We start from the raw sequence: 14,521 nt of genomic DNA, 5'->3' as shown, positions 1-14,521 counted from the left end.
CTTTGCCCTCCCTCTCTGCTGAAAGTAGGCTCGTGGTGTGGTCAGTGGCCTCTGCATTTGGTGAGCTGTTCTTCATCAGTGAGATCCTTGCTCCTTCCCCTTCTCTCCTGTCAGTTAAAGCTCTGTTTCTGAAGCCAAGTCTCACCCAGTTGCCAAAGACACTTCTTCTCTGTGAATTTAGTAATAGCAAGGAGTTTGTCTTTCCCCCAGCCCCAAACTGTCAAGTTAGCAGACAAATTGTTTTAACACTTTTCCCAGTACTAACTCTTTTCTCTGGAAAGTCCTACTTTTTCATAAATCCTAGGTTTATTTAACTGGTTTCTCCAAGTTTTATTCTTTTGTGGGCATGTTAAAACATTTATAAAAATGGAAGGGGAAAGGAGAGCTTGGATGGAGGAGACAGGCAAGAGACAGGCTGTTGCGGCAAGTTCAAGGCCAGCCTGTTCTATGTTGTCAGTTCCTAGCATTCCAGGGCTGTAGTGAGATAGAGGGTTGGAGAGGAGCCACAGTCACACACTGCTAATAGTTCACTCTGTTCTTTTTACTAACTGAAGTCTCTCCTAAGGTGCTTTCTGTTTGGTTGGTTGGTTGGTTGGGTTTTTTTTCTTTGAAATATAACTTCAAATTATAAAAGACCATGTTATAAAAGACCAATCTCTAGAAATCCATCAAAAACCATTGTGAAATCTCAGTGTGGTCCTAGGTGTTTGTGGTGTCGCTTGCCAGAGCTGGGAAGTGTTTAGTCCTCATGGTCCCAAGTATACGGCATATTCTCAGTCAGAAGAGTTATCGTGGATTTGGAGGTTACCTGGTAGATGACACAGACATTAAGAAATTAGGAAGGAAGGTCAGTGGGTGGTAGAGCGCCTGCCTAAGCTATCACATCCTAAACGCAATCCCTAACACCAAAAAGTGAGCCCATAGGACTGCCCAGGAGGTAGGAAGTTCAAGACAAGGCCCTATCAGAATAAAGGGGGTGAGGACACATAATTCACTGATAGAGTGTGCTTGCCTCCCGTGCATGACTCCCAGGGTTCAGTCTAACTAGTAGGAAGTAAAGTCCCCCCTTCCCTTACCTCGTGGGTCTAGGAATTGAACCCAAGACCTTGTGTATGGTAGTCAAGAGTTCTACCACTAAGCTGCAATCCCCAACCCAACTTAATGGGTTTAGTTTAGAAATAATAACCATATGACTTAAAAGTGAGTTGGAAAATGAGGCTGACAAGACCCCTGTCTGTTTTGATCTTTGAGACGGGCTGGCCTTGAACTTGGGTCACAAACAAGTACCAACACACCTGGCTTAGAGTGGAACAATGAAAATAAATGACTGGTTCTGCCATTTTAGATTGTTGGTCCAGACCGCTGTCTCCAAGGCAAACTATTTATATGAATGTGTAATTTAGAGTTGTTTTTTATTTTCTGCATTTAGACTTCCAGTTCACAAACTTGTCCCGCCTTAATCATCTGATTGTTAACCTTGCCCACACGTGAGTGCCATGTAATATCTGTCTAAAAGATGTTTTACCAAAGCAAAACCAAAGAAACTGTTCTAAGAAAATGTAGGTTGACTTGGCCGCCCCTCTGCAGATAGCTGATCTTCATATTTTCATATGCAACAATATGATTCATTGTGTTCAGTAAACTTAAAGCTGCTGTTAGCCTCAGGAAATTGTCAAAAACATAAGTGATCAGTGTGAATATTTTTCAGAGATGTAAATATTTCCCACATAAATTATGGTGGGAGGGTCATTTTGCCCATGATTTGTTCTATTTTGTTTTCTGTGACCCGGCCTGGCCTTGAACTAGAAACAATCCGCCTGCCTCAGCCACTCTACTACTGATTCCAGACTGGAGCATACCTTGCTTCTCCCCCACCTTTCTTTTTGAATCACGTACCTTGGGAGTCCATTGAGTCTAAGAACAGCAATTTGTCTTCCTGTAGAGGCCCACCTGTGCACAGCCACGCACACCTGCTACCACTCTGTCTGAGGCGCTGCAGTTTTCCTAACTGCTCCTTAATCTGCGTGTGTGTGATTTTTGCTAACCTTCAAAGTACCAAGATACAAGGCAAAACAAATACATGTTGTCCGAGCACTTTGGAGAAGACTTACGGTAGCCCTCGGAGCAGGAATGGAAGTTTGGGAGTGGATCATACTCTATGCTTTACCTAGTATTGAAGGGGAGTGTCGTGAAATTGAGCTAATTTTTCCAAAGATTCCCCTGTAAGCTGTCCTATCAACAACACAAGTTGGCTGGGGATATGGCTTTAATGGTGGAGTGTTTGTCTCTGTCAGTTCAGTCCTCAGCACAGAAACAAACACTCGTTTTGGAAAACACATCCACTATTCTTTAACTGGGTCAGTGTGGTGGAACTGTTATAACTTCAGCCTAGGACATAATTGGATAGTCTACAAGAGTGATTTCACCGAAGCGTTTGATGTTGCAAGTTGCTTCTATCTCTGAGGAGCTTGGGGATTAGTTCATCTTGAACACAATGCCTAAAATTAGACTGCTAAGCTAAAAATATGAGTTTGTTCAACTTCTCTTTTCCCAAAGGTAGTTGGAAAAGTTTGTGAAAGTCTTTCAGAAATGGAGAAGTGAGCAAGTCAGAGAAGTTTGGCCAGAGCTTAGTCAGGCTTTCTCTGTGTCAAAGATCAAATAGTTCTCCTAGAGTATTTGACTTTTTCTAAGTCAAGTAGGTATTTTTAGTGCATTTTCTTCAGTAATAATTCAAACATGCAGTAGCTTTTCCCAGTGAGCCTGTAAATCTCAGCTAATCGGGGACATGTTTGGAGTGGTCCCAGCCTGGTTTGAGGGTGCTTTCCATGGTTGTTCACAGGGAAGGGTTTGTCGCTGTCCAAGATGGACTTGAGTTTTTTCACCCTGGTTTAAGGAGCCGTCTCATCTCCCACAGTACTTGCCCAGCAAGTTTGGGATGCTGGGTTTGATCCCCAGTACTACCCAGAAAAAAAGGAAGGCAGTTAATATGTGACTCCGTGTTAAATAACGATGTCATCTTTTAAAACTTAAATATAAATACAGTCGCGAGAGTCAGAAATCAGGGTGGGGACTTAGACTAGTTCTCGGGTTGTTTGTTGTTTGAGAACGGGGTTCTTGTAGCCCAGACTGGCTTTAGAACTTGAAGTCCTGCCTCAGCCTTCCAGGTGCTGAAGTTCTGATGTGCCGACAGCTTGCCTGGCTTAGTCGAGGTTGGTGTGTGTGCGTGTGCGTGCGTGTGTGCACTGCAGAAAACGGCGCCCACCGTGTGAATTGAACACACAGGAATGACAGGAAGTGCAGGCCCTGTTTTGTGAGGACTGATCCTGGTGTGTGGAGCATTCCCACAACTGTGTGCACAGTCACAAGGTGAGGATCCGCCCTGCATGGATCAATGTCAGAACTACTTAGGGCACCTGGTTATTCTGTTCTAGGAGTTCTGGAATTCAGCCAAATAAATATTCTTGCCTTGAGTATAATGTCTGATCTGTGCGTGTGCTACCGGTGTCTCCGGTTCTGGTTTCCTGTCAAACCGCTGCCATCGCCATGGCCCTCAGTACCGCCAACGCCTGCTCTCATCCATCCTCTTCGTGGTCAATGTGGCTGAGTTTTCCGTTACGGCTCAGGTACCCTTCCGGAGGTGGCGTTCCTTGGATGACTAGGAATGAATGGCTGCCTTCACATCCCCAAGTCCCCCCTCCACACACACACACTCCTTCTCTTTCTCTGTGTGACAGTCCTGGGGCGAGGCTGCTCTTGAACTCGCTGAGATCCTCCTGCCTCTGCCTCCCACTAAGTTACCTTTTTCGGTGAATGTAGACAGCTGGGTCTGCAGCTTCTGCTGTTTGGGAGAAACTGAGTTGTTCAGTGACTTTGAGCAGAAGAGGAAGAGATGGCACGATCCAAGACTGGGCCTGGTGGGCTCGTTCTTATTGTTGAAACGGGAAAAGAGTGGACATGTACTTGACCCGCTGTGTCAGCATAAGGAACACACACACACACACCCCCCACCTAGATAGGTACAGGGCCCAGACAAAGCAAAAGACCTTTTACTTGCAATGATCCGATATGGATAGCTGTGTGATCCCCTCCCCCGCCCTGGTACTTTTCAGCAGTCTCAGCTTATTTGAGCTCCAGGCACCCAGCTCCAAATTGAGTCACTGGATGGAAAGAAAACTGTGTTAAAAGCTGAAAGGTCCGTGTGTGTATCTCATCAATTGTCAAGAGTTCAGACGTGTGGAGAGGACAAAAGAAGCCAGGAAAGCCTCGTAGGAAGAGGCTGCAGTGTGAGGGGCTGAACGGGAGAAGAGGTCGTCCAAGAGGGCGGCTCACCTAGAGCCTCACGGGAGAAGGTCATCCAAGAGGGGGGCTCACCTAGAACCTCACGGGAGAAGAGGGGGGCTCACCTAGAACCTCACGGGAGAAGAGGTCATCCAAGGGGGGGCTCACCTAGAGCCTCACGGGAGAAGAGGTCGTCCAAGGGGGGGCTCACCTAGAGCCTCACGGGAGAAGGGGGGGGCTCACCTAGAGCCTCACGGGAGAAGAGGGGGGCTCACCTAGAGCCTCACATGGAAACCGTTTTGAGGACCTGCAGGAGGGCGCCGTCATTAGTCATTTCCCAATCAAATAAATGTAATATATTAATAGACGGGATAAAGTGTCTAGATATGAACAGTGGGCTTCACTATGGCATTTTCGTGCATGTGTATCATGTATATGTATGTGCATGTCGATCGTGTTCCTGGGTCTCCACTTCTGCCTCAGAATCTTGGCTGTTGTAAATGATGCAGCATAAGCATGGATGTGCAGATGTCTCTAGAAATTAAATTCGCCCGGTGTTTCCCAGGGCGGTGCAGCTGACCTGGTGGCCCTCCTGTGTAAATGGCTGTAGTGGCTGCACTGACCGCACGTCCTTCAGCAGCCCCTCAGGGCTTCCTCCCTACCTCAGCATTTGTTTTCTTGACAGTCACTTGAACTAGTTTTGGTCTGCATTTCCCTAATGGTTAAGGAAGGAAAATTACGTTAATAGTGCTTATCAAAATGATAATTGAGAATCTATTACACAGCTTTTGCAATATATAAAAAAATCTAGAACTCTGTAATAATGAGTATAAATGGCACTTAAGATTTGAAGCAATAATGTGTTATGGAAAAATATCTGAGTTATGGAAATACTGTTGAAAATCAGAACTACAGTGAACACTGCTATTGTCTGTTCATAATTGAAGAAGATATAAAATTCGTGTTAAAACTTATCAAAAATTTAAGGTGGTCTTGCCCTCCCCCCAACCCCATACAAGTTCAAACACCTGAGTAGTCTATTAAGGAGCTCAAAGGATGAGATGACCAGAGGGTGTAGGTAAGCCTGGATAAAAGGTGGGGTTTACAGGGAGGAAAAGCCATGGGAGTGTCTATGGAGTAGAGGTTTCTCCTGCCCTGGCCCTGCTGTGGTGATGTGGGGGTGGGGAAGGGCTGTGCCTTAAAGGCAGCCTTGCTCTTGGACACTGCATAGAGGCCCGGCAGTGTGACTTACAGAAAAGGGCATATTGCAAGTCAGCTGGCAAGTGGGCAGAGAGGAGCCTGTGCTCAAGCAGGCTGGTGCCTGCACAGGAGACATGGCCATGATTCATAGGACAGAGTAGTGGAGGCATTGGTGAGAGGCCCTGGCCCGAAGCTGCTGAAGCCTCTCCAGAGCCCACTGCCTGTGCCCGATTTACAGGTAGGATTCCAGTGAGTACTGTTGGAGCCCTGAAGAATTGTCTCTCCAGAGGGGGATGTCCCTGAGGTGTGAGGCTTGAGGGCACGGTGTGAACAGGGACTGAGGGGGGTTGGCGTCTGGCATCAAATCATCAAATGTTCTTTCTGTTCTGTTTTTATTGCTGGCCCCAAACCAGTGAGATCTGGTAAGTAATCACAAAGATCTAAAGTCAGGACTTGCCATTCTGTTCCAAGGGAGGATTTGGGGGTCTTTGTGAATAAAGAGGAGAAACGTGAAGTGGAGTAGTTAATTATGTGTGGGGGTTTGTATAACTAGGCAAACCGACATGTTTGCAGCTCAGTTTCTTCCTAGTCATTTGAAGTGTGTAGGAGAATTTGCTTATTCTAATTAGGAAATATGTTAGCTTTTAGAAAAATGTTAATATTTTGCCCCCTTTTGTTTGTATCTACCCCTTTTATGTGGCACTTGATCTCTCTTAACTCTAACAGTGCACTGGGTCAGTCACAGACTGAGTCTCTCTCCGTTTGTTTGTTTAAGGAACTAGCTCTCCGAAGCCAGTTGCCCACACTGGAGCAGGATGGAGGAGCTCAGAATGCCGTGTCATCTGGGATGTCTCAGGAATTGAGGACAATGACAACCAATAGTTCAGATCCCTTTCTTAACAGGTTAGTGAGTGCTGGCCAGTACCTGAAAAGGATCCTTGCTTCATTGTTCCGCTCTGTGCCTTGTCCAGGCTGTTTTGAACATCCATGTGGGCCAAACCCCGGAACTGTCTGCCACCTCTCCACAGTGCCAAGTGCAGTCACATCCTGCACAGGAGGGCAAGCTGTTCAGGCTTGTGGAAAGGATCTGGGTTAAAGCCCCAGTGTGCTTGCTTCTGCCTATACTCCATGCTGACATTACTTGTGGTGGCAGTCTTGAGGGCTGTGTGGGTGCCTCCGTGGAAGCGAGCGAGCAGCATCTTAGCCCTGAGCATGTTAGTGGAGGATTGGAGGCTGTGGCTTTCCTTCTGTAGAGCTAGCTGCTCAGGTAAGGCCTCTTATTCTTCAAGGCTCTCATCTAAGGAGATAAAATATAAAAAAGTTGTGCCCCACCCAGAACTGTAAACGTGGTGGCATTATTTTAAACAGTACAATGTGCTGGTGCCTTCGTGATGAGTTTACAGTCTCTGGGTCTGGGCTTCACATGGACGAGGTTCACACTGCTGCCACCCATGGGTCATGTATTTTTTATGCTTTGAATGGTTTATAATTAATATTTAACTGAAACCTCTCCTGCTGTGTTGATTTGGCTTTTTAAAAAGATTAGAATACTCTGGGGTAGACTCCCTCCTCCCCCAAATGCTTTTAAGCAACATATCCCCTCCCTCCTCTCTTTTTCCTCTTTCATTTTGAGTCAGGATCTCTCTTTTAGCCCACACTGGCCTCAGGTGATCAGTGATCCTCCGACCTCAGCCTCTAAGGTGCTGGGACAACCTGCTTGAGCCACATGGAGCACATTTGTAAAACTGGCTTAGGGAACGTGGCGGATCTCTTGAGTTCAGGAGAGCCGGGGCTATGCAGAGAAACGCTGTCTTGAAGACCACCCCGCCCCCCTAAAAAAAGTTTATTAACTATTTTCAATTCTCACAAATTAAATTGAAAAATTATTTTGAACAGAAAGTAAAATTGAATTTCCTGTCTTCCTTGCCGTCTTGGAGTAAATTTGTGCCAGGCACACCTTCACTTCTGCACTTGAGGCAGAAGCAGGGGTGAGGTCTGTGAGTAGTGAGAGCTTGTCAAAAGAAAGGAAAGACTGGAGTTGGACTGGCAGGCAGGTGTGTTTTCAAAGGCTGTGAGAAGTCAGGCCTGGGGTGCTTTACTCATCGTGACCCCGTCACTTGGGAGGCTGACATAGGAGTTCAGTTCAGCTGCTGTGTAACACGTCCCGGGACAGCCTGTAAGTAAGACCTTGTCCACAAGCAAAGTGAAGGTATTGTTTTTAAGTCTCAGTTACTACATGCACACAGAGATGCAGAGTTCAAAGTTTCTATCTAAAGTCCCATACATTTATACAAGTATGTGCTTCTGAATTGGAGCTGGAGATGGTGAGAAAAGGCACTCACAGAATCTTCCAGGAGAAAGGTTTCAGAGCTGTTCAGGTACCTGTTTTGTTGAAGGCTGATCTGAGGATTAAAACCCAGCTGGCAGTGACTGACTCTTCAGACCTTTGAGATCAGTGCAGTTCTTCCCATTACAGAATCTTCTGTTTACTTGTGCTGTTCATTCCTGTTTCAAGAAAAGCCTTGCTCTTCAGCCCAGAGTATCCTCAGACTTAGACACCGATGTCTTCTCTGTTGCTTGCTAGTGAACCAGACCTGCACCTTGAAGTTCAGTACCACCCTGTGCTGCACAGCAAGGATGTGCTTCATAGGATGTGTGTTCTTTTCCACACCATCTTAACCCCTGTCCATCGAGCTGCTCTGATGCCTGTCAGGTTGTTGTAGACACTCAGCAGTAACTGGGGTTTGAGCAATTATAGCCAAGTAAACAGTATACACTCTCCCCAGATCACAGTGGGCTTCCCCTGTGCCTTCTGAGAGTCCATAAAGTGTCTTCCTTAACACACTGAGTTGTCTGCTGTGTGTCCCGTGTGAGGACAGCAACCCAACATTCAAAGCTAACAGACATCCTGGGATGACCCCAACATGGCTGTGTGTATGCTAACAGTCTCAGAGGCAAGGTTCTGTTTCTTAGATTTTTGTGAAGCTTCTGAATTTTGCCAAAATCTGACAGAAGCGTTGGCATACAGCAGTGTTTGTCATCCACAAGGTGATGAGGGAGAGGATGGGGCATTGAACAGTTAGGGAAGAAGGGTGGAGTAAAGCTTTTCCCAGTGCTGAGGTGGGATCTGGTGGGTGGTTTTGTTTTGTTTTAAACAAACACTTTAAATGTCCACTGTGTAAGGAGAGTCAGGTCTACATTTGTGGCCAGAAACCAGGACGAAGAACAGCCGCCCTTGGGGCTTGGGTTTTGTTTTAGTTTAGTAGAATTCAGGTTTTCAGTTAGGACCAGCCACACTTCTCTGCCTTCGCATAGGAAAGTGTTCTATTTAGGAATTTTCAAGGCTGTCTTCTGTTGATCCTGAGTGCAGTCTTGAGACTTTCCATTCAGCCTTAAGTACAATGTGTGCTGGCGCCCATTTCTTCCGAAGGCCCTTTGCTCTGCTGATCTTTCACTTCTGGAGCTGGGGCCTCTTATCTGGTGCTGGAGTGTTTGGGTGCTCCCCTCCCCCAACAGAAGCAAGAAGATCTAGCTGTGGGAATTCTTATCTGCAATGACTCATCTGTTCTGGTTCTTTATTTGGGCTTGGCTTTTTGTTGGCCTAAGTTTTCTGCCTCAGGAGCTGGGAGTTCCAACAGGAGCCTAATGTGGACTTGCCCACCTGGAGCGTATGTTTTGACCTCTCTGCCTGGGTCTGTATGAAACCTCTAAGCTTCAAGGTAGTTAATGGAACTTGACACTTTTTTTCTCAGTTGCCACCAAACTCAGAACCCTAGAATTAAGATTCTGGCCCACTAACGGTTGTCCCTTTAGATAGGACAGGCTGTCTGGCTCTGAAGAGGCCTTGCAAGGCAAGGATTGCTCGCTGATCCTCTAATGCATGCTTACTTTTTGCTCTGAATTGATTAAAACATTTTCTGTCTATGTTTTCCTAGTGGCACCTATCACTCTAGAGATGAGAGCACGGACAGTGGCCTCAGCATGAGCAGCTACAGTGTCCCTCGGACTCCGGATGACTTCCTGAACAGTGTTGATGAAATGGATACAGGCAAGTATTTATTCACATTCACTCTGAGTAACAGGTGGTCATTGGTTCTGATCAACTACTTTGAGCAAAGATGAGAACTTTAAGTCAGATTCAGCCTGTTTTCTCCTTCCTTCCTTCCTTCCTTCCTTCCTTCCTTCCTTCCTTCCTTCCTTCCGTCCTTCCGTCCTTCCGTCCTTCCGTCCTGTATGACCTGGGACTCAAAGAGGCCCTGCCTGGAGTGCTGAGATTAAGGCACGAGCCTTAAAAAACACTGGTTTTTCTTTTCTTTTAGAGATAAGGTCTTGCTGTATAGCCTATGCTGACCTTCTGACCCTCCTGCTCTGCCTCCAGAATGCTGAGATTTCAGACACATACCATCTTTTGATGCCTGATGTGTTAACATGTTAGGGGGGCCTATTAGAAGTCTCTCATTTTAGGCTTGTGTTCTTAATTTTGAATAACTTTTATATGATTCATTGTCTATCTCTTTTCTCTGAATACTTTTGGTTCAGCTGAGGTGTTTAAGGTTTTTCAGGGCTAGGAAGCCAGACGTGGGGGAGTTTAGGGTAAAACGCACCAATTTTTATCATTGAACTAGAGAAGAGGGGGGCACTCTCGGGGAACTAGCTGGGAGAGACACATTCTTTCCTAATGTCAGTCTTTCATGCCTGCTTTTATCTGATGCACGTCCCCTGCTTCCTCTGGGTTCACCTGCATCTGAAACCCCCGTTAGCAGCCGCTCAAGCCCACCTCATGTCTAGCCCCATCCTGGCTCCTCTCCCACTCCCTGCAGCACTGACAAATGGTGCTGCTTGTTCTGAAAGTCAGTTCTGATGAAGCTCCCAGGAGGAACGAGGGCTAATGTCATAGATAAATAAAAAAAGTTTTGTGGGCAGGTAAGTTTGAGAAATTTAGAGCAGAGGTCACATGTCTGCAAGGACCTGTGCTGTTGTGAGTGTGGCCCCATGTCTGCGTTATGTTAGTGTCCCAGAGCGCACCTGAGAGAAAAGACCCGCCATCTTCATCTTAGGAACGGTGGCTCCTTTCTGGGTCATTTCCTTCTGCTGCATACGGCTTTCCAAAGGAGTTTCAGCTCCTGACAGCCCCCTTCGGTGGTTATTAGACTTTGTAATGAGCAGCCAGGCTGTACATGGCATGTCTGAAATGGTGAGGCACGTGTAAGCCTGTGTGTGGTTTTCTGAGGTGGACTCTGGTGCTCCTCTGTTTCTGTGAGTCTCTGCTCATATAGCGCATCGATGGTCCTCACAAAATACTCTGTTTATCCCTCCCCAAATCTAGGTGATACTATCAACCAAAGCACCCTGCCCTCACAGCAGAGTCGTTTCCCAGACTACCTTGAAGCCATCCCTGGGACAAATGTGGACCTTGGAACACTGGAAGGAGATGCAATGAACATAGAAGGGGAGGAGCTGATGCCCAGCCTTCAGGAAGCACTGAGTTCTGACATCCTCAATGACATGGAGTCTGTGTTGGCTGCCACCAAGCTAGATAAAGAAAGCTTTCTCACATGGCTATAGATGGCCAGGAGGCCACCCTCTGAGCCTGTGAAGGTGTGCATCCCTCAAGTTCAGATGAGCCAGTGGTCGAGCTTCTGGCTAACCCAGGAAACATGAACAGATGTCCAGCAGGGAGCCTCCATCACTGTCTGCTCTCCGCCCGTCGCTGCTGTTACTGTTGCTGACCTTCACAGCCAGCCCTGAAGAATCAGAACCACAAAACGACAAAGGCCCTTTGGTTTCTTTTGCTCCGATAGCTACTGTTCTTTTGGGTTGCTGGGGAATACCCTGTCGGATGATGGATGTCCTTCCTTTTGCCCAGTGGTGTTTGCACCCATCATTTGAACTGAACACTCAGACTGGGAACTGAAATGCTTCACGGCAGCGCATTTGTTCAAGAGGTGGCTCCTTCAGCTGCCTTTGACCCTCTGGTCCAACAAGCCAAAAAAAAAAAAAACATGGCGTCTGACCTTAGCTGTACCCAGTGCTGTTTGGGAGATCACGGAGACTGACTTTTTATCTCTTCTTCTAGTGATGCCATTAGTCACATATAAGTTTATTTAGAAACTTATATGGCGTGAGACAGTTTCCATAGAAATATATTAATTTTGCCACATACTCTAGGCTAGGATTGAGTGGGTATTTTTGTGGGTGCTGGTCTGTCTTTCTTCCTTTTAAGGTGATTGATTTTGTTGGCATGTAGGCAAATAAAGTAGCTTGGGGTGGGCGGTGCTGTTCTTTTGTGGGGGGCATCTATTTCCTGGCTCTTTACTGTCCTATTTAAATCTTGGTTATCTCCTGTCTACATATGTACACACACTTATAATGTCGACGGTAGTGTGGTAGCAGAGTGTCTCCTTTCAAACGTTTCCCTTCTTTCAAGTTGATTTTTTTAAATGGTAGCCTTGAACATGCATTTAGAATACATGGCTAGTAGTTTATGTTTCACAGATAGGGCGACCTGCAGGTGTTTGAGGTCGGGCAGTGTTCTAGAAAGGGCTCTTGTTGTGTTAAGTCCTAGGGGAGCTCTTGTCCTCTGTACACTTTGGTGACTGGGACAGAAGCAAGCAAATGGCCTCACTCCCCCTTGAGCGGATTCATGTTGAGCTTGAGCGAGCTTTGGAGGCGGGGCTTCCCTTTGCCTTCAGGTCAGTTTTGGGTGCAAGCTCAGGTACTTGATGAGTTCTCACTTGTAGTGAACACAATGAAGACACATTGAGTGTTATCTACAAGGTCATTTTTACAAAACCTGCTCACATTTTCCTGCTGAATGGACCCTGGGGAGTGTGTAGAACGCTGTGAGGTCATGGGAAGGCTGGTGAAGTGATCAGACAGTAATGTGGGGGGTAGTTGAAATTAGCAGAGAGCTAGAGATAGGTGTGATTATGCCTTTATTTTTGCAAGAAGAGAGATTGCTAGAGTATGTGTCTCTGGGAGTAATGATGGTTTCCAAAGAGTATTTTTTAAAGGAACAAAATAATCATGAATTAGTTCTTCAATATAAGCTATAAAGTAATAGTTGGTTATGAACTGTAGTGGTACCAGCTAGCACTTCTGTCACTTAAGGGTCTTTGAATGCTTCTAGAAGAAGCCCTTATTTTCAAGGGTTTTTAATGAACAAGCAAACAAAACATTCTTTCCCTGGCTACAGCTGCTGTAAAAAGCCTCAGCTTTGGAAGATAGAACCTGTTGGCTCTTTGATTAGTTCATGCAAGGATGGGAGTAGGAAACTTTTATTCAGTACTCTGAGTGCTCAAAAATGCAGTCAGTGTATTATTTTATGTGGTGATTCATAGTCAGAACCAGTGTATTACACGTATTCATAGTCATTTCTAGCCATCGACTCTAAGGCTTCTACTAAGAAACTAGCTGAAGATCCACCCTTGAATTAGGTCTGAGGAAACGGCCACCAGGAGGATGCGTTGACTTTAGAAATTAAATTTTACTCACAATTTAAAATTACGCAGCTGGAAGACAGCAGTATGGCGAGTGCCTGCGATTTGCATCCTCTGTGTGAGCAGACTAGCTTTAGTGTAGGGAGGGTGGGAAGGCGGGTGTGGGTGACGTCAGTGGGGCCATGATAGAAACGCTTCTATAGACTTCTTTCTCATCAGTAAAGACTGAACTCTTAAAGTTGTTCCTAAACCCTGAGTTGCTTAAGCTCACCACAGAGTGAGATGTGCCATCCCCCTCCTCCCTCGGATCGTTTGCCTGGTGTTACCTCAGTGTCCAGCAGCCTTGGTGCCTGACAGCTCTCTGACCTTCTCAACCCTTTGTGCTGACTGCGGGGACCCGCGCCCCTTTGCTGAATCTCAGCTTCCATGTAGTCTTCTTGATGTGTCCTTCCCGTTGTAGACGTGTGTAATGCTTCCTGACTGTAGTGGGTAGCATGCAGATAAGAATTTAACTGGTTATTCTTGAATTTCTTTTACAATAAACCAATTTTTATAATCTTAAAATGTATCAGCTTTTTACATTTGTGTTCTTTTTAGTTAGCACTTCTTTTGAGTTCCCTGGGATCAAGAGAGAAGGCCATTGACTGGGGTTTCAGAGCAGTCGGTGCTCTGTGTATTGTATTGTTTCCTAAACACAGGCAGCTGTTGAAGAGAAAAGGCCACAAGGAAGCAGCTGTGGGATGTTAGTTCTCAAGTGCTCCTATCAGATGAGCATGTGCACTAGAGAAGACGCTGAGAGACTGAAAGGACTGAATGACATGATTTACACTCCATAGCGGTCGGGGTTGGAGCGCAAAGGTGGAGGCAGGAGAGTGCTGGTGCTTCTGGGGGCAGAGTTGGATTTCATGTTGGCAAGCATGTTTTTAGAAGGACTCTGGATGTCCTTTCTCCATTGTTGTCTGTACTTTGATAAAATAGTCTCTGTGGGTTTTTTGTTTTGTTTTTTTTGAGACAAGGTTTCTTTGTGTAGCCTTGGCTGTCTAGAACTAGCTCCAGGCTGGCCTCTCCCTGAGTAGTGAGGACCACCTGGCTTCTCCATGTTTTTTATGCTCTTTCTAAACTGTGCACACTTGTACATCTGTACTTGTGTGTGTATAGATATATGTTATTTGTGAAAGATGTTTTTATAGATACATAGAAAATGACATGACCTGGATTTTGAACGAGGAGCAGGTTTGATTTCTTGCATATGTAGTTTCTGATGTTAACACATCAGCTTTGCTCAGGCAGACCTGAGCACTTTTTAGACTCTGAAATGTTTTTCACATTCCTAAAACAGCTTATGAGACTTGACATTGTTCTCCCTTTTGGCACAAAATACAGGGGACTCTTCGTCTCAGGACAAACGACTCAGAGCTAGAGGTGTCTGTGCTTCGCACGTGTGATGCCAACACCCAGAGAAAAAGCTCGCCTCGTGCCCATAACACTGCCCCTTGGTAGGGAGCTGCCCAGGGCTGTGCACCGGCTGTGTCCACACTTGTTAGTTAAAGACAGCCTAGGGAGTCCTTCCGCCAACCGTAGTGGTGATTGGTGCTTACCTCCCC

At 46.1% G+C, this 14,521-nt stretch overlaps 1 protein-coding gene across 8 annotated transcripts in view; it reads left to right on the top strand.

The window, feature by feature from the left end:
* Yap1 (Yes1 associated transcriptional regulator) overlaps positions 1 to 13,485 on the top strand; it is an 86,285-nt gene extending 72,800 nt beyond the window's left edge. For all 8 annotated transcript variants that reach the window (XM_050162177.1, XM_050162181.1, XM_050162179.1 and 5 more), the window contains 3 exons: positions 6,254 to 6,381; positions 9,414 to 9,526; positions 10,805 to 13,485. In XM_050162177.1, coding sequence (XP_050018134.1) covers positions 6,254 to 6,381; positions 9,414 to 9,526; positions 10,805 to 11,043 — 480 coding nt within the window. In that variant the 3' untranslated portion in view covers positions 11,044 to 13,485. The remainder of the gene's footprint in view (positions 1 to 6,253; positions 6,382 to 9,413; positions 9,527 to 10,804) is intronic.
* Positions 13,486 to 14,521: the final 1,036 nt, after the last annotated feature.

The sequence above is a fragment of the Alexandromys fortis genome, unplaced genomic scaffold (genome assembly GCF_014885135.2).
Source record: "Alexandromys fortis isolate MF-2015 unplaced genomic scaffold, M_Fortis_MF-2015_v1.1 scaffold_112, whole genome shotgun sequence".
NCBI lineage: Eukaryota > Metazoa > Chordata > Mammalia > Rodentia > Cricetidae > Alexandromys > Alexandromys fortis.
Note: the sequence above shows the minus strand (reverse complement) of the source record. Positions and strands in the feature narration are given on the sequence as shown.